This window comes from Caretta caretta, chromosome 3 (assembly GCF_965140235.1).
Source record: "Caretta caretta isolate rCarCar2 chromosome 3, rCarCar1.hap1, whole genome shotgun sequence".
NCBI classification, from domain to species: domain Eukaryota; kingdom Metazoa; phylum Chordata; order Testudines; family Cheloniidae; genus Caretta; species Caretta caretta.
The window spans coordinates 101,284,762-101,307,551 of NC_134208.1; the positions used below are offsets into that span (position 1 = coordinate 101,284,762).

Below are 22,790 nucleotides of genomic sequence, written 5' to 3' on the forward strand. Positions count from 1 at the left end.
TGTCTACACCACGCTGGGTCCCGTCGACTTACCTTATGCTTCTCGTTCCGGTGGAGTACCGGAATCAACGGGAGAGCGATCGGTGATCAATTTAGCGGGTCTTCACTAGACCCGCTAAATTGACCGCCGGTGGATCGATCAGTAAGTGGAGACAAGCCCTCAGTCCTACAGTGTTTCAACTGTATGGAACATAACTGAACTCTGGTGAACTGAAACTACAATACTGATAATTTTCCTTTAGCACAAATCATTATAAAAAGGATATTGTCTACTAGTCTTCCAATCAGTTTGCAATAATAAGTGTCATCGGGGATCCACGGATTATCTTCTCGTACATTCATAGCAGACTTGATGTAAGTGTCACTTAGACACCAGCCTTGTGGTCGATTATCTTTGAGAGAACCAATGATGGCATGGACAAGCTTCCGCTTGAGGTTTGTGCGTTCTCTGAGATGCCTCTCGTAGTAATGAAGAGTATTGTATAGGTATGTCACTGGACGGTCTGCCAACAAAAAACCCCCAGAAACACAGTAGCATCGCACTTAATTTTATATTGGTAATAGTAAGCTTATGCAAAAGTAAGGGTGATGTAAAAACAGATACACCAAGTAGAAATGCCTCATGTTTTTATTGTTACTGTACGACTGTGTTAAATGAAACTGGACAAAAAGTTTACCTGAAAGGGGGTCAAAACCAATATTTCTATGTTCGTGATATTGCTTAAAACGTTATTTACACAGCATTAGAGAGCATCTCATGGGGAGACCTTGACAAGAAACAAGGAGTAGAAAGAACAAGACTGACACTGTTGTGCCATTATTACAACATGGTTTGCGTCACACTCAAAATGATTACAAAATCATGTTAAAACCAAGTTAAAAAACTGTGTTTGAACCCTGCTGAGAAGGAAGAGGATGGACAGAGTGGGTAGCATTGAACAAGATTTTTGCTAACAAGGTTTACTGTATCAAAGCCCATACAACACTGAAACAGCTAAATCAGTGTTCAAAAAGAGTCCACCATTATGGTTCTGCTAGTAAACCAAGCTTCTCTTCAGAACAGACAGTTAGCTAATAAGGTTTGGTTTCCCATCATGGACAGGCCTTTACTGATATGCACTATGACGAAGAATCTGTAGTGACTGTATCGCAAGTATAAAGAGCTAATGGGCTTGAAGAGCTTACCATGGAATTTGTATAAGCCTCCTAGATGATCCAGTAGAGTCTCCAGTGATTTGGACACTGGAAGCAATTCCAGAAATCTGTGGATTACAATATCAAATACTGGCAGGAAGCGGAGGCACACATTGCCAAAGTAGATGGGTAGGTACTGGGGTTGGATCTGAACAGGAGGATTGACTTGTTCTGCCAAGCCTTCAAAATACAGCTTTTCAGGATATTTCTGTGGAAATCAAACACGGATTTCTTAAAAAAATATACTAAAAACATTACTGACTACTTGCAATACTTTAAAAATGTACTGAAGCTACATTGTACTCTATTCTGTAGACACTCCAAACAATTTGGAATTATACGTATACACGTACATGCAAAGAGAAGATATGAACACAGTAACTAAATATAATTGGACAAAATATAATAAACTCATTTTTTCTTGAAAAAGTATTTCAAAAAAGAGAGAGTTTCAGATTCACTAAAACTGGTTCAGGGAGGTATAAAGTACTAAAAGGAAATTAATCCTGATAGCAGGCAGGCAATGATACCATCACTTATCCACCCTTCTTGTCAAAGACTCCAAGGAAGATCAAGAGAGAAATCAACTCTATTTTACATTACATGCTTCCCCTGGAGTCTGAGAACACTGGTCTGTCATATGTTGAATCAATACATTAAAAATAATTCGTATGTGATTTCTCCCTGGGGAAAGGAATGAGAAGGAACCACACGCATGCCATATATAAGCACCATCCCGCTATGCTTTATATCATGTGACGGGGAACAGTTTAAGATTTATATAATATTCCAACTGTCTCGCCCCGCCCTGCCCCAGCCAGCAGTTCCCACTTTTTGGGCAACACTAAAATCTGGAATGTTTCCCTTCCTGTGAGTGTTACATTCTATTTTCAATACTGTGGAAGCTTGCAGAAGCCTAGTTAAAACTGCCCCTTAAATGATTACTAATGGTTAAACCCATATTAATGAAAAAACACATAATCTATATTTTCCCCAATTCACAAACACAAAGGAGAAACTGGGTCCTTATTCTTTCTGACTGGCTTCCAGAAAAATTAAGCATTAAATGTGGGATTAAACTATATTCAGATGAGCAGAGACTCCTAATTCTTCAGTCACTTCTATCTTTTAGTATTACATGCACATTTTCTTTTTACATTATTCTGTAAACATAAAATTATTTTACATTGACCCAAATACTCAAAAGTTACTAATGTTAAATGTATCTTTAAAAGTTATTGCTGTGGTATTAAATGACACACTGAATAGCAGAACAAGGCATATAACCAAAATGCAAATAATACACAAAACAAAGGACAGCTTCAGCATCCCAACTGCACAGCACACATTGCACAATCCTCTGGTGTAATCTATAGTACCTTATGATAACTCATGTGCTTAGTATGCCAATCATTCTGTAGCCAGTGCTCTGGAGAGTTCTCCTTCACAAAATCACTCACTCGGTTTCTGAAATCATTTGGCTTCAGTAAGAGTAACTGAATTATGAAGTAGCAGACCTGCGCTTCATTTCCTTCATGGCTGCGCATAGCCTTTAACAAACAACACAAGTATTAGATTGCAGAACAATGTAAAATTACAGCTCATGCTGTCTGCTTTCATTCATAGATTCCAAGGCCAGAAGGGACCATTGTCATCATCTAGTCAGATCTCTTGTATAACAAAGGCCATAGAACAGGGGTGGCCAACCTTTGGCTCCGGAGCCACATGTGGCTCTTCAGAAGTTAATATGCGGCTCCTTGTCTAGGCACTGACTCCGGGACTGGAGCTACAGGTGCCAACTTTCCAATGTGCCAAGGGGGTGCTCACTACTCAACCCCTGGCTCTGCCACAGGCCTGGCCCTCACTCCACCCCTTCCCGTCCCCTCCCGAGCCTGCCGTGCCCTCACTCTTCCCCCTCCCTCCCAGAGCCTCCTGCATGCCACAAAACAGCTGATTAGGAGATGTGTGGAGGGAGGGGGAAGCACTGATCAGCAAGGCTGCCAGTGGCCGGGAGGCGCTGGGAGTCGGGGGGGAGCTGATCGGGGGGTGACTGATGTATTACTGTGGCTCTTTGGCAATGTACACTGGCAAATCTGGCTCCTTCTAAAGCTCAGGTGGGCCACCCCGCCATCGAACTTCCCCAAAATAATTCCTAGAGCACATCTTTTTGAAAAAAACATTCCATCTTGATTTAACAATTGCCAGTGATGGAGAATCTACCGCAACTCTTGGTAAATTGTTCCAATGATTAAGTATCCTCATCGTTAATGACTTTAGGGTGATTAAACATCTTAATTTTAATATAATTGGTCAGCCAACTCACCCATTCACTATATTCTGTGTGTGTAGGCACAGAATGGAAGCAAGGGTCTGAACTCTGGACACCATCCCCTCCCATTGATAAGTGCTCATCAGCTCACTCATTTCCCAGTGGACAAATTCTCCCATGTTCCTCAGTGAGAGGCATCCCCTATCATAGCTTTGACCCATCTGCCAAAACCATTTTATGAACATCCCTCCAACACTGATAGTATCAAAAAAGGTATGCCAGTTTCAAAATTCTAGTCATTCCAGGGATAGGTACCTGTGAAACTGCAAACACTGCATTACTGAATTTTAACGTATCATCTTGGACATTTCTTTTGGTAGCACTAGATCCATACCAGGAAGAGACATTTTAAAATCTGGTGAAAGGATAGTACCTACTGAAGCAATATTTTAGCTAGTTTTTTGATAATTACTAACCAATGAAAAGAGCTAGGGAACTTAAAGGAGACAGAGCATACAATCCCTTGCACCCACCCTTTTGAGACAGCTGGCAGATCTTCAACCTCCCTGAAACAAAGATAGCATTGTCCAAAGGCCACATGAGGTTTTCCATTTATTTGCCTATATGGCATTAGTCATGCACCTTGTTCCCTTTCAAAATATGAACAGTCATTGCAAAGCTAAGAGGGAAGAGAACCAGCCCCATACAATGGTGTTAACAATTCCAATTCATTCAACGCTGTTATATGATCAATAAAGCTAGACAGAGTTCTTCTCACCAGAGAATGAGACAATTGTGATACTCCTAGTTTTCACTCTCTCACTTAGGGGGGGAAAAAAAAAATCTGTAATTCTATAGTACTACTTGATTATTGAACTAGTAATTAGTCACTATTCAATTCAATATATTTGCACAAGAATGGGCATAGTTTGAGGGGGCAGGGGGAACAGTAGGGTGTTGCCTCCCAAACAGCAAGGCTCAGGCAGGCATGGAATTTGCCCCCTATGTGCCGCCCTGGAGCTGCTTCCCCAAAAACTGAAGTCAAACTACACCTATGCAAGTGACTGCTGTAGAACTGGATCAGAAGACATTGGCCAAATTTTGGATAAAGAAACATCTTGCACCTAACCTACTAAGGTCATACTTACCAAGCACAGTATCAGCCTGTCCAGTGTTACAATGTTATATTTCCACACCATGTCATTAAGAATCTCAATACATTTGTTGAGCTGCTGGCCTCCGGCTGACGTGGAGAACTCATAGACCAAGAAATCCGCAAATGTCCTAACGTGAGCAACCAGAGCTCTAGCCCCAATTCTCTCTAAAACTCTAGCAAGCAGAGGAAAAGAAATGATCTTGTTACTGTAATATGCACAGAGCAGAAGCAGTCTGCATAATTTATAGAAATCCTGACACATTTTTATCTGGCCAATTTTGCAGGATTGTGTTTCAAGTTTTTATACAAAATATGCATTCAAATACAACATTAAAACATGCTAATAAGCGTAACCCAACTCCCAGAAGTGAGGGCACTCCAAGGTCAGGATGCCACAAGCTGCTAATTAGCAGTAAAAATAAATCATTTTCAGCTTCATGGATAGATTCTGGCCACAAGTCTTTAAAAGTATACATGCATCAGTCTTATAGAACTGAATTCTTCAGTAGGACATGACATATGACATGCTGCTAAAACTAGTTAATTTTTTCTGTAATATTTTTTACACACACAGTACCAAAGGTGTCACATTTCCTAACTGTAGGGAAGCCTATCAAACATTTTATCAGATATTTAGTAATTGCTCTGACAGGCCTAGTGAGGGAGGAAAGAGGATAACTGATTTTGTGTGGGTACAGCACGTGTTAAGCTTTCTAAAACTGGAAATGAGAGTTAGACAGCCATGAAAATGATTGACTTCTTCAATTCAGAAATAAGCCTTCTGAGCAGTCAAACCCAATAAAGCTTTTAGTATTTGCCTTTGACTAAAGTTATTAAAATATTTCAAATAAATAGTAAATAATGAACAGAAAGATTGTCCAAAACAGTACTTCAATATAAATAAAACTCTGACTTTGTAGACTGCTTATCTCTCCCCACCACCCAGAAAACTCCAACTCAACAGCTGAATCGTTCACCTGCATCTGTCACTTTTATCAGGAGATAAAAACAGGACCAACCAGTAGTAAGCACTACTGTTAGACATTATGCAATCCTTAAAGTATGTTAATCCTTCGAACTGTACATCAAAACCCACCATCTAACAATGTACTAAATCTGCTACCCTAGTATAGAAGAACTGTGCCCACTGTACTTAAGAAAGCTTACCACCCCCTTAAGCTATAACTGGTACAGAATGCAGTTACACTTCTAAAAGCTCACCTGTAGCCAATCTGATTAATGTGATCAGTCTCTAACAGCATCTTCCATAGGAGGCAAAGGAATAGGGGAGGGGAGCCCTGCATGGAAAAGTGGGTGATTATATCATTCTCATTGGTCATAGACTTCCACTTTCGGTATTCCTCTTCCACATTCTTCTTTAGGTTAAAACGGCTTTCTTGGGGAACATTATTCTGTTTGAAAAATGCCTGAAATAAAGTTTGTTTGTTATTAACTGACAAGTCTGAAACATTTAAGCCGTGTTGTTGTAGCTATGTCAGTCCCAGAATATTAAACAGACAAGTTAATATCTTTTATTGGACCAACCTCTGTTGGAGAGAGAGAAGCTTTCAAGCTTACACAAAGCTCTTCTTCAGGTCTGGGAAATGTACTCAGTGTCACAGCCACCCGAACACCCTGAGAGAAGCTGCTTCAATACAGAAATAAAACCCCCTCTGACCACACACCCCTAGTTGTCACCTATCACCCCACACTGGAACCCATCTGGGGGATCATCAAACAACTACAACTCATTCAATGGGGATCCCATCCTTAAAGAAATCTTTTCTGAACCCCCCCCTTCTGGCCTTCAAACAGCTCCCCCCCGAATCTCATCATCAAAAGCAAGCTCCCCACAAACCAGGACACCTCAAAGTGGCAGCACACCCTGCCAGAACTACAGATGCAAAACCTGCTGACATATCTCCACTGTGAATGAAAACCTTTTCCAATGTGAAAGAAGTCATTTGTCATGTACATCAACTGGATAATTTTGCAAAGATCTGCAAACACTGCTTTATCTTTTTTTGGTAACAACCACTTCTCAAACATTTTATCCTAAAACACCTACCATTTCAAAACCATGCACAATTTCTCATGTGACTTGAGCATAATGTAGAAGGGAAGAAAACTAACTATGAAGGGGACAACAAAGATCCCACTGAGATAATTATTTTCCCAGCTGTTCAAGCACTTAGGTTGAAACAATTACCTGCAGTGGAGCTGGAAAACAGCTTAGTGTGTGTGAAGCCCAGTTATGGGGAGTGAAACTCATGATAGTCTGCAATATGTCCTTGCACCAAGTTCCCTGAATTGAATCGGAGCCTGTGAAAAAGTCTAAATGGACACATATGCAACATTAATCAAACACAACGGATTGGTGAAATTGGATCTTCACATAAAACTGACATTTCCTCCTTAGGCTTTTACATTAGTAGGACTTAAATCTTGGAAAACACAGACAGGTTTACTTATTTGTCTGTCTAAAATGTTTATATTGCCCATCCTCCCTTTTTTCCTTTTTCACACTCCTGATTAATTCTGTAGAACCAACATACCTGTGGGGAGAATGGGCTGGATTCTATCTTGCTGAAGACGCAAAGTAAGAAGTGGTAAGAGTTTCAGAATTCCTATGCTGCAGTTGCAGAATCTTTATGGTTGTTGACAAATGAGCTAGAAATAACCCAGTTTCATTTTAAGATACTAGGCTTAGCTTGCTGAACTGGCAATTGCAAAACACACCTTGCTTGTAAACCGAGTAGGTATGATATGGAAATCATTGAGAGACAATAAACATGGAATTCCAAGAATCATTTTTAAAGAATCAAATCAACTTTTCCAAACAGAAATGCATGTGAAGCATTATCCTATTAAGAAAAGGAGTACTGTTCCTCTGAAACCTGTCATTATCCTATTAAACATTCTAACTTAGTCAATGTAAAAAGCTAGTGATAATGCAATGTTAAGGTTGCAAAAAAATCAAGCAAAACAGTCAGAAAATGCCAAAAATCCCTTCCCCATTCAAATGTTCACTCTCTTGGATTTTCTGATATTATAATTGTACTAATTCTCCAGTCAGTCTCCAGACTAGATCTGAAATTTCAAAGTTAAAAAAAAAAAAAAACAGGAAAAAAAAGCTTTCATAAATCAGACCTTTATAAATCATAAAAAGGCAAAAAAGGACACAAAAGCCAAGTTTTCTTTTGCTTTGCAGATCGCCTTTAAGAAGGCTTCTTCCACAACATTAACTTTAGCCCTGTTGCACATTCCATATATATTTATGGTGTGCATTAGTACGTGAGCATTTAAATTTAATAAGGAAAACTAAAATGGAAACTATCTATGTGCAACTTAACTGACTTTACATTGTAGAATAAACTAACTTCAGAATTCCTGACATTTAATTCTTGATTTCAGAATGTTAGTACTGCATTAATGCTAGCTGCTGACCTCCGAGTGGTATCTCTCTATTTGGAGGAAGATGATTTAATTCACTTTCACATAGATTATCCCTTATTTGACAAATTCACTCTTACCTGTCACATGTGTTGCTCTTGCTAGAGTCAAAATCAGAGCCCTGTTGAGTTCTTCTGACTCTGCTGAAAGAACTGTTTTAGGGTCACTAAGGAAACGTGTAAATTGTGGTTGGACCTCAGAGCTGCCCAACGCTGTGATTAGCCTTAAAGCAGTGCTCTCAACACTAAAGAAGAGAAGGAAAAAAGTTAGGCTTTTTATAATAATAAATAAATATAAAAATAAATACACTGCTACTATAAAACTGAAAAACTTTAGTACTCTTTGTCATTTGTTACCTTTTTGCTTCATATAATATGTATATAATTGTTTTCAAAACAGTTTTAGTAGGGAAAGAACAATGTATTTGTGCTTCTTGGTGGATAGGGCCAAGAATTTTAGGTGATTAGTGATTTTAGATGCCTCCATCTTTGGGTTTTAAGAAAGTGCTGAGCACATACCTTCTGAAAAGGGGCAACAACTCCCCAGTGGGGCACCCAAAAATCTTTTTTTTTTTTTTTTTTACATTTGAGAATCTCGGTCCAAAGATCTGAAGTCATTATTTAAAGAGATAAATGTGGTACAGGAAGTTGCAAAGCTAACTTCTCCATTTACAGTGCCAGATAGTAATTATACTGTTTGAATTAAAATCAAAGGGGGAGGGGGTGGAGAAGGGAAATAAAATATTGCTTTTCATTTGAGGTGCATTATTTTAAGTTCTTCACTGGTCCAATTACAACTAGTTTTCTCACTTGCTAGTCAGAAGCAATTTAAGAGATAATGACATTGTATCATCTAAATTTACTTAAACACCTACAATGCAAAAAGAAAAGGAGTACTTGTGGCACCTTAGAGACTAACCAATTTATTTGAGCATGAGCTTTCGTGAAGTGAGCTGTAGCTCACGAAAGCTCATGCTCAAATAAATTGGTTAGTCTCTAAGGTGCCACAAGTACTCCTTTTCTTTTTGCGAATACAGACTAACACGGCTGTTACTCTGAAACCTACAATGCAGAGTCCAATTGTTTCATTTCTAGTTGTGTACCTCTAATTCCGTGTTGACAGGTCTCTTCTATGATCTTATCTTTCAAGAGACATGCAAAAGTTCATAATCATAATCAATGACAACAGACTCCTCCACTTTTCTGTCCCCCTCACTTTTTCCCTGCTCTCTCAGCAGAGATGGGTAATTACTAAGCAACTTACAGTTGTACTTGGGCTAAGAGATCAGAATGTAGTCAGAAGGACTTCCTTGGTATCAACTGAGAAAACTGATCTGGACAAAGGAGCTTGATACTCACTCAAGAGCTCATACCCTTCCTAGAGTTTGGCTTTATTAACAAGGACCTTTCAACAATTAAGTTCAACTCAAGCCATTTCCCCACACTTGACTGCACCTCGAGCTTCTATCACAGGACTCTCAGTGGAGCTGGTAGGGAATTTTTTGATGAAAGCCCTAATCACTGGGTTAGTGAGTATTCTGCAGGGGGTGTCCACCAATCTCTCCAATTGGTGTGGTTCCACTTTGTATTAATAATTAAATATTCACTGGGTCAGAGAGAGTGACACTAACTCAATAGCCCTGCGTTTAGGGCACTCAGGTGGGATGTGGGAGAGACAAGTTCAAGTTGCAGCTGCAAATCAGGCAGAGCAAGGACTTGAACCCGGGTCTCCCACATCCCAGTGAGAGTGCCCTAACTCCTGGGTTATTTGCCACTCTGTGGTGGGACAGTATCTCTCTTTGGCTTTTCGTAGAGCACTTTTAAAGGTCTTGCAATGATGCAGAACAAAACCAAATGCTAAAACCTTGAAATTTGTTGTGAAATGGAATTCTTGTCTTCTGGCTAGTCCTACTGTTCAGTCCACACCCTGATAGTATCTTGCTCCATTACATTCAATGAAGCCACCTTCTTCAGATTCAGCAGAACCCATTTAACACTTTCCTAGCAGAATCAACAGCTGCTAGCAGGATGCGTGTATCAGGTAAACACTGACAACCTATCTTGTAAAGGTCCTGCAGGATTTTCAATAAATTACTAAGGAAGGGGATAAAAGTTTAGTGATGGTTACCCTCACTCACCAGAGATGAAGCTGGTTCTGATTGGTCTGTGGCACAGCAGCCAAAGAATGAAGATGGCTCAGCAGCTGGACTCTGTAGTGAGGCTGGATGTGATGCATACGGTAGCTGAACATCTCCAACAGCGTGTGCAAAATTCCCCAAGCATGAGATTTAAACACTGTTGGCAACAGCTGACCTAATAAGAGAGAAGAGAACGTATCAAGTATTTTCCAGTGAGATCATTTGGAAAAGGCTATTTTACTCATATGTGCAAATATTCACCCTTTTATAAAATATGTACCGAGTAGCTAGATGCCTCTCCCATTTAAACCACAAGATCAGGCAAATCTTTAGTGATATTTTATCTAGTTATAGGCGTTTTAAGTCTATCCTAAGAAAAACATACTACCGCATCACCAACTCCTCTTAACATCGGACATGAAAATGAAATCTATACCTGATGTAAAAGTATAGTTATTATATTAAATTGCAAGCCCTAAACTACTAAAAGAATGAATTAGCTCTAACACTACACGCACAAGTATCATCTCTAATAAGTGTTATTTCTCTTCAGATGTGTGCATTACATTTATTCCATACTGACTAATTAAAAATTCAATATAGTGCAGATGTACAAATAAGTAAAGTGAAAATGTACTTGCACGTTGAGCTTGACCAATTAAGTATATTTAAGCTTAAGAGAGAATCTGTAGAGGATAACAACATACTTATGCACAACAGTCAGAATACTTAGGCCCTGATCCTACAATAGATGGCACGCAGGCACAGTGGTGTTCTCCTGTAGAATCTATTGCAGGACTGGGGCTATATAATATGAACTCTTTGGGGCAGCAACTCTTTGTTTCTTCCTAAGTATTTATACAGCCCCTTGAACAGTGGGGCTCTGACCTTGATTATAGCTTCTGGGTACTAATGAAATATAAAGTATTATTAAATAAAACATTTTTTCTTACTGATAAAGCCTTTGATGCCCAAGGACTCTATTTCCATATAAACCAATAAGCGACTGTATGTCTCCACAAGTGCTGGTGCCAAGGCCAGACTAGACTTTGCATGGGCCAGTTTAATAACCCTGGTAGCTATGCTGTGAATAAGACTGAAAAAAATAAAAATAAAAAAAAGTATGTACTTGAAACTATTAAGAAATTAGTTGTATAAGCAGATAGAAGTTCTATACATTTTGAAGAAAACAAAACAATGAACTTTCCTCTTTATACAGTTACACTTACATTAAGATCCACAGATAAAAGTAAATCGATTACATTTTAAAACCATATTACTGTACCTCATTTTGGCATGAACTGTAAGCGAATCCAAAAGGTTCATTGGTAATGGGGTGATAGATCCGGAAGCCATGCAATTTGTTCCTGGAAGAGGTATCCTCATGTTGCCATTACCATAAATAGTTTCTACTAGAACACCCATAGGCAATGTGAAACATTCTGAATTGGTTGAATACGCATTACATAATAAGGCGATCTTGTAGTCATTCATCTGTAAACTTTTATTCCTTAGACTCTGTTGAAGGAACCTGCATAATCAAGACAGGTTAAATGTTAAGTGAAAGAAAAGAAAAAAAGAGAAAGAAAAACAAGACCTATCTGCACTGCAAATATGAGGCCAAATTAATCCTTCATGTAACTCCATTGTAAAGTTTTTGTTTTTTCATTATCATTCAACGATCATGGTAAATAGGTGATTAGGATTTTGTGCCCAGGCAGGTAAATATTAGAATAGCTTCATAAGCCTTGGGTAAAGGGAGAATTGTTGGAGTTATGTGTTAGGCTAAAAGTTATTTAATAATCCTATTTTTGTTATTTATATTTTAGATTATTAAAACTGAAAACGAAACGTAATTTAGTATTCACCATTTATTGACTGTTTACTTTTTTGCATTTCACACACTTTGAACAGGAAAATAGTCTGTTTCACTTTCTGGTACTCAATAAATAGCACAAGTGTAATGGTAGAGTTGTAAGGAAAACAGAAACCTGTTTAAAGTCAAAAGAGAAATTATTCTTCTTAAAAATGCCATGAAAATATTTAACATTAATTTATGTGACACTCATTTGGGCTTGAGCTACCTGACAACAGTCCTTTAAAACATGATCAAAATAATTCACCTTCAATGTTTTTAAGAGTAACTGAAAAAACTGACACTGCGTCATATCACACAAAACAAATTCTAAACATGGATTTGGAACTTTCTTTTTTCTTCTTTGGTCCTGACTAGGAATAAGCAGTAATATGGAATTAAAAACCAAACAAAAAAAATCCAAAAACCAACCAACCAAAAACCGAAACAAACCAAGCTTACTCATGATGAAGCTTAAGAGAATGAGGAATGGGAATCTGTAATTTGGAGTTGTCACTGTGAGCCTTTCGGTTCAGGTGTATCCATATACAGGTCATTGCAAAGGCATGAGTTGACTGTGGTTTGTTAATATCAGGCACAGGAATACACTAAAGAAAGAACACACAAATTACATATTGTATGTATAACCTTTTGTAACAAAACTAACATTCACTGATCCAGTGTCTTTTTCTGATATGCAACACACTTATGTAAAAAGAAAAGGAGGACTTGTGGCACCTTAGAGACTAACAAATTTATTTGAGCATAAGCTTTCGTGAGCTACAGCTCACGAAAGCTTATGCTCAAATAAATTTGTTAGTCTCCAAGGTGCCACAAGTCCTCCTTTTCTTTTTGCGGACACAGACTAACACGGCTGCTACTCTGACACTTACATAAAAAAATTTGGTCTCACACATGTGCATACAACTCCAGCTGAAGTCAAAAGGAACCAAGGACTGAATGAGAGAGAACCTAATAAATCATTCAAAAACTTCAGTGGATAAATGCTTACATTTACAATATATAGGAGTCAAGGGAATTAAATACTTATTTTTGTTACAACCAAATGCTTTCAGACGCAGACTCAGTTTTGCATAGGACAAATTTCAGAGATTGGTTATGGGATATAAAGCTCAAAAATGGAAAGAGAGATAAAATACAGAAAGACAGAGAACAACAGTAGTTTGACAGTCAATATAAAACTTCCATTAACAGCCCATCAGGAAAAAGGATGCCTTTGCATCTGACAGTCAAATATCCCACAAGAAAAAGATGTAATCTGCTCAATTTACTTAAATTGCATTTAAAACTGGTTTGTAGAAAGAGACAAAATCCAGTTGGTTTTATACACTGATGCACACCAGAGAACCCAAGGACAGAGAAGTATCAAAAAGTAAATGTTCTAACTTAGTTCTCGCTCCTACAAAAATGCATAAAGAGCCTGTTCATAAATCCAAAGTGACAGGAGCTACTTGCAAGCAGGGTGCAATGTGCAGGATGTGTGACTGCAAGTCTGAGCGCTCATCTCACAGCTGGCAATGGGAACTATGCACACAAACATTACAGAAACTATTTGTGTGCGCGAGCATGTGTCCCCATGCCCAACTTCAGCAACTAATCAGGACAGTGTGCATTTCAGGATGGGAAAGCGGCGTGGTAAATCACTGCCAGTCAGAATACAAAATTAGTATCACTTTTGTGGTTCGTGCTCTCGTATGGGGGCCCTTTCTGAAAGAAGATATTTTCTTATTTACTCTATTTATGGCATGAAATAATTTTAAAAACTCCACCCACTCTCTCACTTGAGAAAGGATTAATTTTTCCTTAAGGAGAAAAGAAGAACTGCAGTGCTGAAATGAAAGTTGTGTTAAGCATAGCTGTGTGCTGAAGATCGCACTACCAGGTCAGGGGAGGCATTCAGCATGAAACAGGTGTAAAACTAAGGCTGTGAAGACAGCCAAATTATATATTTAAGGCCATTATGGTGGTTCTGTGTGCACAGCAGTGCAAAGGAGTCAAGGACAATAAAGTGCCCCCTTTACTCCATTGCGCTGGTTTCGTGACTCAGAGGTAGCAGTGGTTGGGGATAGGTGGAGGGAAAGAAGGAAGAAGGGAAAGGAGGAATAGTGCTGTCTGAAGGGCTGCTATACCTCCCTCCGCAAAAGGGGACAGGACAGGGTGAGGAGCGGGCAGAGCTTAGGCTCCAGCCTCCACTACAACACATTGCCTAGCACTAGGTACAGGAGGCCTCCCACAGGGGCTTTCCCTCATCAAGCAGAGTTAAACTAGGAGGCAGATTGTGACTTGACCACAATCTGCTTCCTGGGACGCTCCTGAGGTACTAATGTGTTGCCTCTTGCTTAGAGTTCCTGTCAAAGCCACAAATGAGCTCTTAATTATCATCTTCTGTGGGCCAGGTCTGCAACATTAACTGATACCAGTTAGAAGATCGTACAAAGATCAAGGGTAAAGTATGTACCTTATTTAACATCAGTGCGTCTGATTTTCAGAAATGCTGAGCATCTAGAGTCCTTTTGGCCTGCAAGTGGAGCTGTGGATACTCAGCACCTCTGCAAATCAGATTATAAACTTAAAGCAGACACTGTTACAGTCAACATTATCTCTCAAAGAGAGGTGCTGTCAGACACCTGATGGCTGCTACTATTTTTGCCCTTTATTTAGCCATTTATACACACACAACTCTCCCCCTCACCTCCACCCCTACAGTAACTTCACAGTGTGGGTTTGCAATTGCATACAACATCACTTCAAATCATGTTAGTTAACCTTTTAAAAGTACAAACAATACCCCTAAAATGCCTTGTTCACTAAAAATATGAGAATGCATCATTTTGCATTATCCCAGATACCCAAAGACTCATTGAAACCCTTTGTATCAGAAATGCCACCAAACATTGATAGAGAAGAAAAAGAAGTCCTTGAGACTTTCACAGAATAGAAAAAATTCTTAAAAGATTAGTTACAACTTATTGTGGTGCCAAATGCGTCCCCCTCCATCCAAATTTAATTATTAGAGAAATTCAGCACATAAAATTTGAGCTTACGGTAGTTTTCACTTTGTTTTTGTAATTCCCTGTTGAATTATGTGACACACTATTAAGGTACACGTTAAGAGCTAGTATTATTATTATTACTCCTGAAGGCTCATTTTAATTAACACATTCAATTATGACTCTGGCTTTTAATTTTGTATGGAAAACTCACTTCTTTTTCAGGGTAAAGGAGATCAAAAAGCTTCATAACTGGGAGGAAGTCAGCCAGTGCATTTTTTTGAATGCTGCCAGAGATGAATTGCAATAGTACCCACATCAGATGGTCTCTGCCTTTAATAAGACCTCGTCCTGCCAACTGTTTAAAAAAAAAACACAAAACCCCCCACCTTATTTAGGAACAGATACACTGTAGGCAGAGGAAAAATTGCCTCTAACCAACCAGTTCTTGCACATTAACAGTTAAGATTCATTCATATATATATATACACAGCAGTAAGTTAAAATAGTTAAGCTTTCCACAAGTTGTTGGGGAACATTAAAAAAACTTCGTAGAAACACTGGATTTGCATTTCCATAACTGGGACAACATGGGCACAAATGGTCTCAAAAACTAAAAGGGTCATGGGTTTGAAAATCAGCTGCTTTTTATAAAGGCTAGGTCTACAATATTTAGTCTGAGTACAAGGGTATAACAGTATAATCTGAAAGAAAACAAGGCCACCTTCAAAATACAGCTGCAAATGTATTTTACAATGTATCCAAGTACAGCATGGTATCCTGTAGTCTAATGCAACGAAGAGAAAGACCTAACCAGTTAACACCATGATAGGGAGCAGGGGATGAATCAGTGTCCACGTCGCACTCCCCATCAGTACTCGGCCCAAGCTGGGGAAGCTAATGATCCAACCAGCAGACCAAATTTGGTGATGAGTCCTGGTCACATGAGACCTGAGGCACATTGTGCATATGCTAAGAAGAACACAATGATTTATGTTGTATGAATACTTCATCTCATCTCTGCCAGTGTGATTACAAGCTTCAGTCTCACAGAGACAGATTTTTTTCACATCTTACCAAAAGAGAATGCCACAGAAAAGGTACCTTTTGATGGAGTGACAGGACCATGTGAGGAAAGCTTGCAAACTGAAAGAGCACGAAGAAAATGAGCTGGCTGGAAAGGTGCTGCCACAACAACTGGCTGGTTCCACCATCGTCAAACTTCTCCTCAGTCTCCGAACGTTCCATGGCATATACAACGAGGTCCACCAACTGGTCTTCCAGCACAGGACAGCGCTGTTTGTGCTGCAAGGCAGAGACCAGATACAGTATTCCAAAAGCTTTTCAATTAACTTCAACACAATGGTAACAATTTCAGTACAGTATTTCGACAGAAGGCTGGGAAGCATGAAATGAAGTCTGAACTTAAGAAGTTAAAGGATAAGCCAGTGTATTAAAGCTGCACTGTGTTACAGGTCACAAATAATTTTACATTCTACCATATATTAATTCCCTGCCCCTCCACGCATACACCAAGTATCAACTGAGAATTATTTAACAGTTTTCTTCAGTACAAAATGTTATTTTTCTGCCATAGTATTCATGAATCTAATAGGCACCTGCAAAGCCCAAGTGTTCTAAATCTGAGTCTATGTGTATATGAAGAGAAAACACTAATTGTACCACTAAAAACAAAGGATGGATTCCAAAGACAACAAATATTCAGATAGGCTATCTTAAGGGGATGTATGATCGCTTTCAATTCCGGTTCAATTCTGTTCCAATTAAAGTTGACAGCAGAAATCTCAATGATTTCAATGGCAGCAAGAAACGGCCTTTGGTTAGGATCCTAAAGGTGAACGGTACACTAACAATTTTTATTTTATAAATCATGGTCTCCTACACTTGGAACTGGGGTGTGATCCCTCCTTTGAGGGCTAGAGTGCTAAAAATAGTAGGATAGCTGCAGTAGCAAGGGCAATGGAGAGCAGTGGCCCAGGTTAGCCACCCTGAGTACATACCCCTAAGGTTTGGGAGTTTTGTACTCAGGGCAGTTAGTGCATACTGTGGCTCACCACTGTCTATGATACTGCAGCTATGCTACTATTTTTAGCAAGCTAGTTCGATTAGAGCTAGTGGGAGCATGTCTACTCAAGCTGGGAATTTCATCCCACATGTCTACTCAAGCTGGGAATCACACAACTAGCTCCAAGTTGTAGACATAGTCTTAGACATTATTAGTGTCCCAAGTAATGGTGAAGCACTAGTTTATATACCACGGTGATGAGAACCACAAAAATTATTTAGCTTGCAGCTTCTCCACAGTGTGATAAGCAATTTCCAGGCCCGAAACACACAAATAAATAAATCACCTCTTAAAATACCTCTCTTCCGTGATGTCTTTTAACAATGACCAAATATAGAATATATTCATTATGTGAGGGTACATATGTGTGTGTATATATAGAGAAAAATAAAATAGCTGCAGTACTCGAAGTTTTTGGTATAAGTTTAGACTATTTTCTGTGCATAATTTATATTGTAAACACTTTTGTAAGGAACTTTGTATTACTTTATGTTTATACATCTTCGAACAGAATGATAAGCCCTACATGCTATTGAGGGGGTTGAAAGCTGAGTGTAATTTGACTCATTCCATACAGTGCTAAGGCTTGAAGATCTATTGCGTCATTCTACAGACTAGGTTTAAAAATAGTTACATTTAGATTTTTACACCTAATGCCTGTAACATAATGCAACCTTAATTAAAGAAAAAAGTATTACTTTAATGATGACAGAAAAGAAGGAACTGAGCTGCTCAAATACTAGTCATGAAAATACAGTGTCCCTTTCTAGAGGCAAAAAAGGCTTTTTTAAAATTATTATTTTAAAAGAAAAGAGAAGTTTAATTTTTTTTTTACCAAAATACATGTAGGGCTTTCTTAACAAATGAATTCATTGACTTGCTAGCCAAGCAGCCTAAAAACATTTTTAATAAAAAAGGAAAGAATTGCTAAAAGGAGATGCTCATTCTAATTTTAACCAATATTAGTCTTTTGCCATGAAAAAGGGATTTTTTTCCTTCAAATTAAGAATAAAATGCAAGAATGGAAAAACTTGACAAACATAGTGAACATCATCCCCTCTTTTACATGCTCTTTGCCAGCTCAAAACTGCAGAAAGCTACAAGTTTAGCTGTGCTTTCTTGAAGCATGCTTAACACAAACTTCTAACTAAAAAGGGAAGCATCAATTTCTGTTTCACCTTCTCTTCCAAATACACAATGCCATTGTCACATATCAACCACATTACAGGTTTACAAAGAGCAATATTAACACCACCAGTTGAGAATACTTTTTTCCAAATGCAACTAATTATGAAGCAGAGCAGAGTGCAACAGACAACACTACAGACTATTTCATAATCCAGCATGCAAAACTACTGTGTACAGGGCTTGAAATTCACTAGCTTGATAGGCAGTGGGTTAATGTCCAACAGCCCACCAACCTTAGCCTATATTAAAAAATAAAAGTTATTCAAGTTATACAATAGACAGGAAAATATGACTGTGAAAAAGAAAGCCAGAATTTCCAGCAGGAATTTTCCACTAGTAATGTACATTTTATTCTATAGTTTATAATAAAATTGACAAAACGGTAGTCAAATCCCCAGTACATTTAATTAAGGAACAAGTCTTAATAAATATATATTTTAACATTTAAATAATATCAAGGTTCGGACAAACTTTGGAGCCAGGAAATTCAAACATACAGCTGATCACTTTATCCTCTATTCATATTGCTTTAAAATAACTTTCAGGGTATTGGGAAGAAGCTTAACAATGGTTTTTGAGTACAGTCTTTCAGCATTAACTCAATATCTGGCATTTTACTATTTTCCGTACATAAAGGTTTGAAGCAGCTCACATGTAAACCTCATGCTTTGGACTACTCACATGAGTAAATTTATGCACATGTGAACGTTTGCAGGTTTGGGGCTTTAATTTATTAAGAACAGGCATATCCCATGGACTAGTCTATTGCATGTTACAGAGTAACAGCCGTGTTAGTCTGTATTTGCAAAAAGAAAAGGAGTACTTGTGGCACCTTAGAGACTAACCAATTTATTTGAGCATAAGCTTTCGTGAGCTACAGCTCACTTCATCGGATGCATACTGTGGAAAGTGTAGAAGATCTTTTTATATACACACAAAGCATGAAAAAATACCTCCTCCCACCCCACTCTGCTATAGCCTCATGGTTTAACTCCTTAAAATACCAGAAGTAGCAGTTACTAATTTGCCTTTTTTGGGTTAAAGGACTATTTTTGGAATTATACATGAATTTTAAGAAGTATCTGGAACAATTAAAACTTCTCCTCTAAGACCCACTTATTACAATAAAATTTTTTAAATTTGGTTTAAAAAAATGATTGCCAGACTAGTAATTGGAGTTTCATCCTGAAACTAGTTTTTAAATGCTTGAAAAATGGGGATTTATATTTGAAACTGTGATTAAACCACAAACAAATATGAAAAAAAATCAGAATAGTGCTACAATGGCCATTTCTGACTTTCTGAAAAAGTTTATAAGACCAATCCCTGAAGAATGCCATAGTTAACTGGTAAAAACTTCCACTGGCTTCTAATAAAAAAAATATTTAGAGAAAACACATTTTTAAACGATTTTAATAATTCAATAAATAATGTAACTGTCCTCATAGTTCTCAAATATTTTATAGAATATGGATGGTTGAGCTATCTGATGAACAATTAATAAATGATTTAGACATTATGGATAAAACTGGTACAAATTGCCCTCTTTTCCAGATATGGTGGTTTTCCAGGCTCGTAACTAGCTTGTTAAAATTCCAACCAGTCATTTGTATCGAGTCTAATCCTACTTCTACCAGCTTAATGAACATTTTGCCATTTTCTTCAATAGGAGCTGAATCAATCCCAGTAAATAGAGGTATGTGTCATTTCTGACATGCAACCATACGAATGGAAAAAATATCAAAGGATTACTTTACACCTTAGCACCAGTGGATCCATAATGTTTGTTATATTAATACTGTGAAATACCAGGAAATTCAAATTCCTAGTACCAAACAGACAATGTGATAAAAAGAAGAAGGAAAGGAAAGTCAACTGAATAATACTGTATTAAGTCATTCCTTTCACTTCTTGCATCAATTCCATTTCCAGGATGAATAGACAAAGGTAAAATCAACAACTCCTTTCTCAAACAACCTGGCACAAATGGATTTAGGCAGAGATGAAACTACAACCTGGCTTGGGAGAAGGCATAGAAGAGGATATTCTACTTTAACCTTTATACCATCACGGCTGGCTGAAAAGGTGAACAGCAAAGTTTTTAAGAACATATGAACAGCCATCCTAGGTCAGACCAACAGTTCATCAAGCCCAGTATTCTGTCTTCAGTGACCGGAGCCAAATGCTTCAGAGGGAGTAACAAAACAGAGCAATTTATCAAGTGATCCATCCCGTTGTCCCGTTCCTGCTTCTAGCTGTCAGAGGCTAGGGACATCTTGAGCATGGTCCCTGACCATGCTGGCTAATAGCCACTGATGGACCTATCCTCTGAGAACTTATCTAGTTCTTTTCTGAACCGTTATATTTTTGGTCTTCACAACATCCTGACAATGAGTTCCGCAGGTTGACTGTGCATTGTGCAAAGAAGCACTTCCTTTTGTTTGTTTCAAACCTGCTGCCTATTAATTTCATCAGGTGACCCCCTGGTTCAAGTTTCGTGAACACGTCCTCATTCATGATTTTATAGACCTCTAACATATTGCCTTCTAGTGGTCTCTTTTCCAAGCTAAGTCTTTTTAATCTCTCCTCATACCCCTAATCATTTTTGCTGTTGCATACCCCTAATCATTTTTGCTGCCCTTCTCTATACCTTTTTCATTTTTAATATATCTTTTTGAGAGGGGGCGACCAGAACTGCACACAGTATTCAAGGTGTGGGCATACCATGGATTTATAGAGAGGTATCATAATATTGTCTACCTTATTATGTATTATGTCTATCTAACCCTTTCCTAATGGTTTCCTAACATTGTTAGCTTTTTGGACTGCTGCTGCGCACTGAGCACGTTTTCAGAGAACTATCCATAATGACTCAGAGACCTTTTTCTTCCGTGGTAACAGCTAATTTAGACCCCATCATTTTGTCTGTATAGTTGGGATTATGTTTTCCAATGTGCATTACTTTGCATTTATCAACACTGTATTTCATTTCTTGGCCAGTCACCCAGTTTTGTGAGATCCCCTCGTAACTCTTCTCAATCTGCGTTTGGTTTAGCCATCTTGAGTAATTCTGCATTGTCTGCAAACTTTGCCACTTCACTCTTTACCTCCTTTTCCAGATTATTTATGGATATGTTGACCAGCACAGTTCCCAGTGCAGATCCTTAAGGGACCCCCACTCCATTCTGAAAACTGACCATTTATTCCTATTCTTTGTGTCCTATCTTTTAACCAGTTACTGATCCATGATATTACCTTCCCTCTTATCCCACGACTGCTTAGTTTGCTTAAGAGTATTTGGTGAGGGACCCTTTGTCAACATGTATGTTGAACCCATAAAAGAATTCTAATAGATTGGTGAGGCATGATTTCCAATTACAAAAGCCGTGTTGACTCTTCCCCAACATATCACGTGTCTGATAATTTTGTTCTTTACTATAGTTTTAACCAACTTGCCTAGTGCCGAAGTTAGGCTGTAATTACTAGGTTTGCCACTGAAGCCTTTTTTAAAGATCGGCATCACATTAGCTATCAGCCAGTCAGGTGGTATAGAGGTCAATTTAAGCAATAGGTTACATACCACAGTTAGTAGTTCTGCAATTTCATAGTGAGTTCCTTCAGAGCTCTTGACTAAATACCATCTGGTCCTGTAACTTATTACTGTTTACTTTATCAGTTTGTTCCAAAGCCTCCTCTACTGATACTTCAGTCTGGGACAGTTCCTCAGATTTGTCACCTAAAAGAATGGCTCAGGTTTGGGAACCTCCCTAGCATCCTCTGCAGAGAAGACTGATGCAAAGAATTTATTTAGCTTCTCCACAATGGCCTTGTCTTCTTTGAAAGCTTCTTCAGCACCTCGATTGTTCAGTGGCCCTACTGATTGTTTGGCAGGCTTCCTGCTTCTGATGTACTTTAAAAAAAAAAAAAAAAGTTTGTTGTTAAGTCTGTGTATCTTTTGCTTCAAATTTTTTTTTGGCCCATCTAATTATACTTTTACACTTGACTTGCCAGAATTTATGTTCCTTTCTATTTTAATATGAGTAAAATTGTTTCAAGGTCCAAAATTATTAACAGCAGACAATAATTACAGGTACAGAAACAAAATGTTTGAAGATATCTTTCATGTACACTTGAAATCACACGTTAAAGAAAGCTTGGAGCACTCCACTGTTTGAGGGGTCAGAGATACCATCAAGGAACCCAAACTCTAAGCAACTAAGCTAAAGAGGAACTGGTTTTCAATTTGTTTTAAATGTATGTTTATTTGTCACAGAGAAAATAAAGTAATACTCCAATATGGGATGCCAGCCTGAAACATGATAAAGGGGTGACTGTTCAGCAGTTTCTGAAAAGGAGGCCCCTTGAAGGGCAATTTGGCTTCCCGGAATTTATGGCATCCAAAATAACTAATCATATTTCAAGTATTTGCTATAACGAACATT

At 38.3% G+C, this 22,790-nt stretch overlaps 1 protein-coding gene across 2 annotated transcripts in view; it reads right to left on the reverse strand.

The window, feature by feature from the left end:
• MED23 (mediator complex subunit 23) overlaps positions 1 to 22,790 on the reverse strand; it is a 51,497-nt gene that overhangs the window by 10,995 nt on the left and 17,712 nt on the right. For both annotated transcript variants that reach the window (XM_048844541.2, XM_048844539.2), the window contains 13 exons: positions 16,179 to 16,379; positions 15,289 to 15,432; positions 12,526 to 12,671; positions 11,494 to 11,739; positions 11,162 to 11,304; positions 10,209 to 10,383; positions 8,152 to 8,315; positions 6,828 to 6,952; positions 5,840 to 6,045; positions 4,611 to 4,791; positions 2,573 to 2,743; positions 1,185 to 1,401; positions 266 to 502 (listed from right to left, as the gene is read on the reverse strand). In XM_048844541.2, coding sequence (XP_048700498.1) covers positions 266 to 502; positions 1,185 to 1,401; positions 2,573 to 2,743; positions 4,611 to 4,791; positions 5,840 to 6,045; positions 6,828 to 6,952; positions 8,152 to 8,315; positions 10,209 to 10,383; positions 11,162 to 11,304; positions 11,494 to 11,739; positions 12,526 to 12,671; positions 15,289 to 15,432; positions 16,179 to 16,379 — 2,356 coding nt within the window. The remainder of the gene's footprint in view (positions 1 to 265; positions 503 to 1,184; positions 1,402 to 2,572; positions 2,744 to 4,610; positions 4,792 to 5,839; positions 6,046 to 6,827; positions 6,953 to 8,151; positions 8,316 to 10,208; positions 10,384 to 11,161; positions 11,305 to 11,493; positions 11,740 to 12,525; positions 12,672 to 15,288; positions 15,433 to 16,178; positions 16,380 to 22,790) is intronic.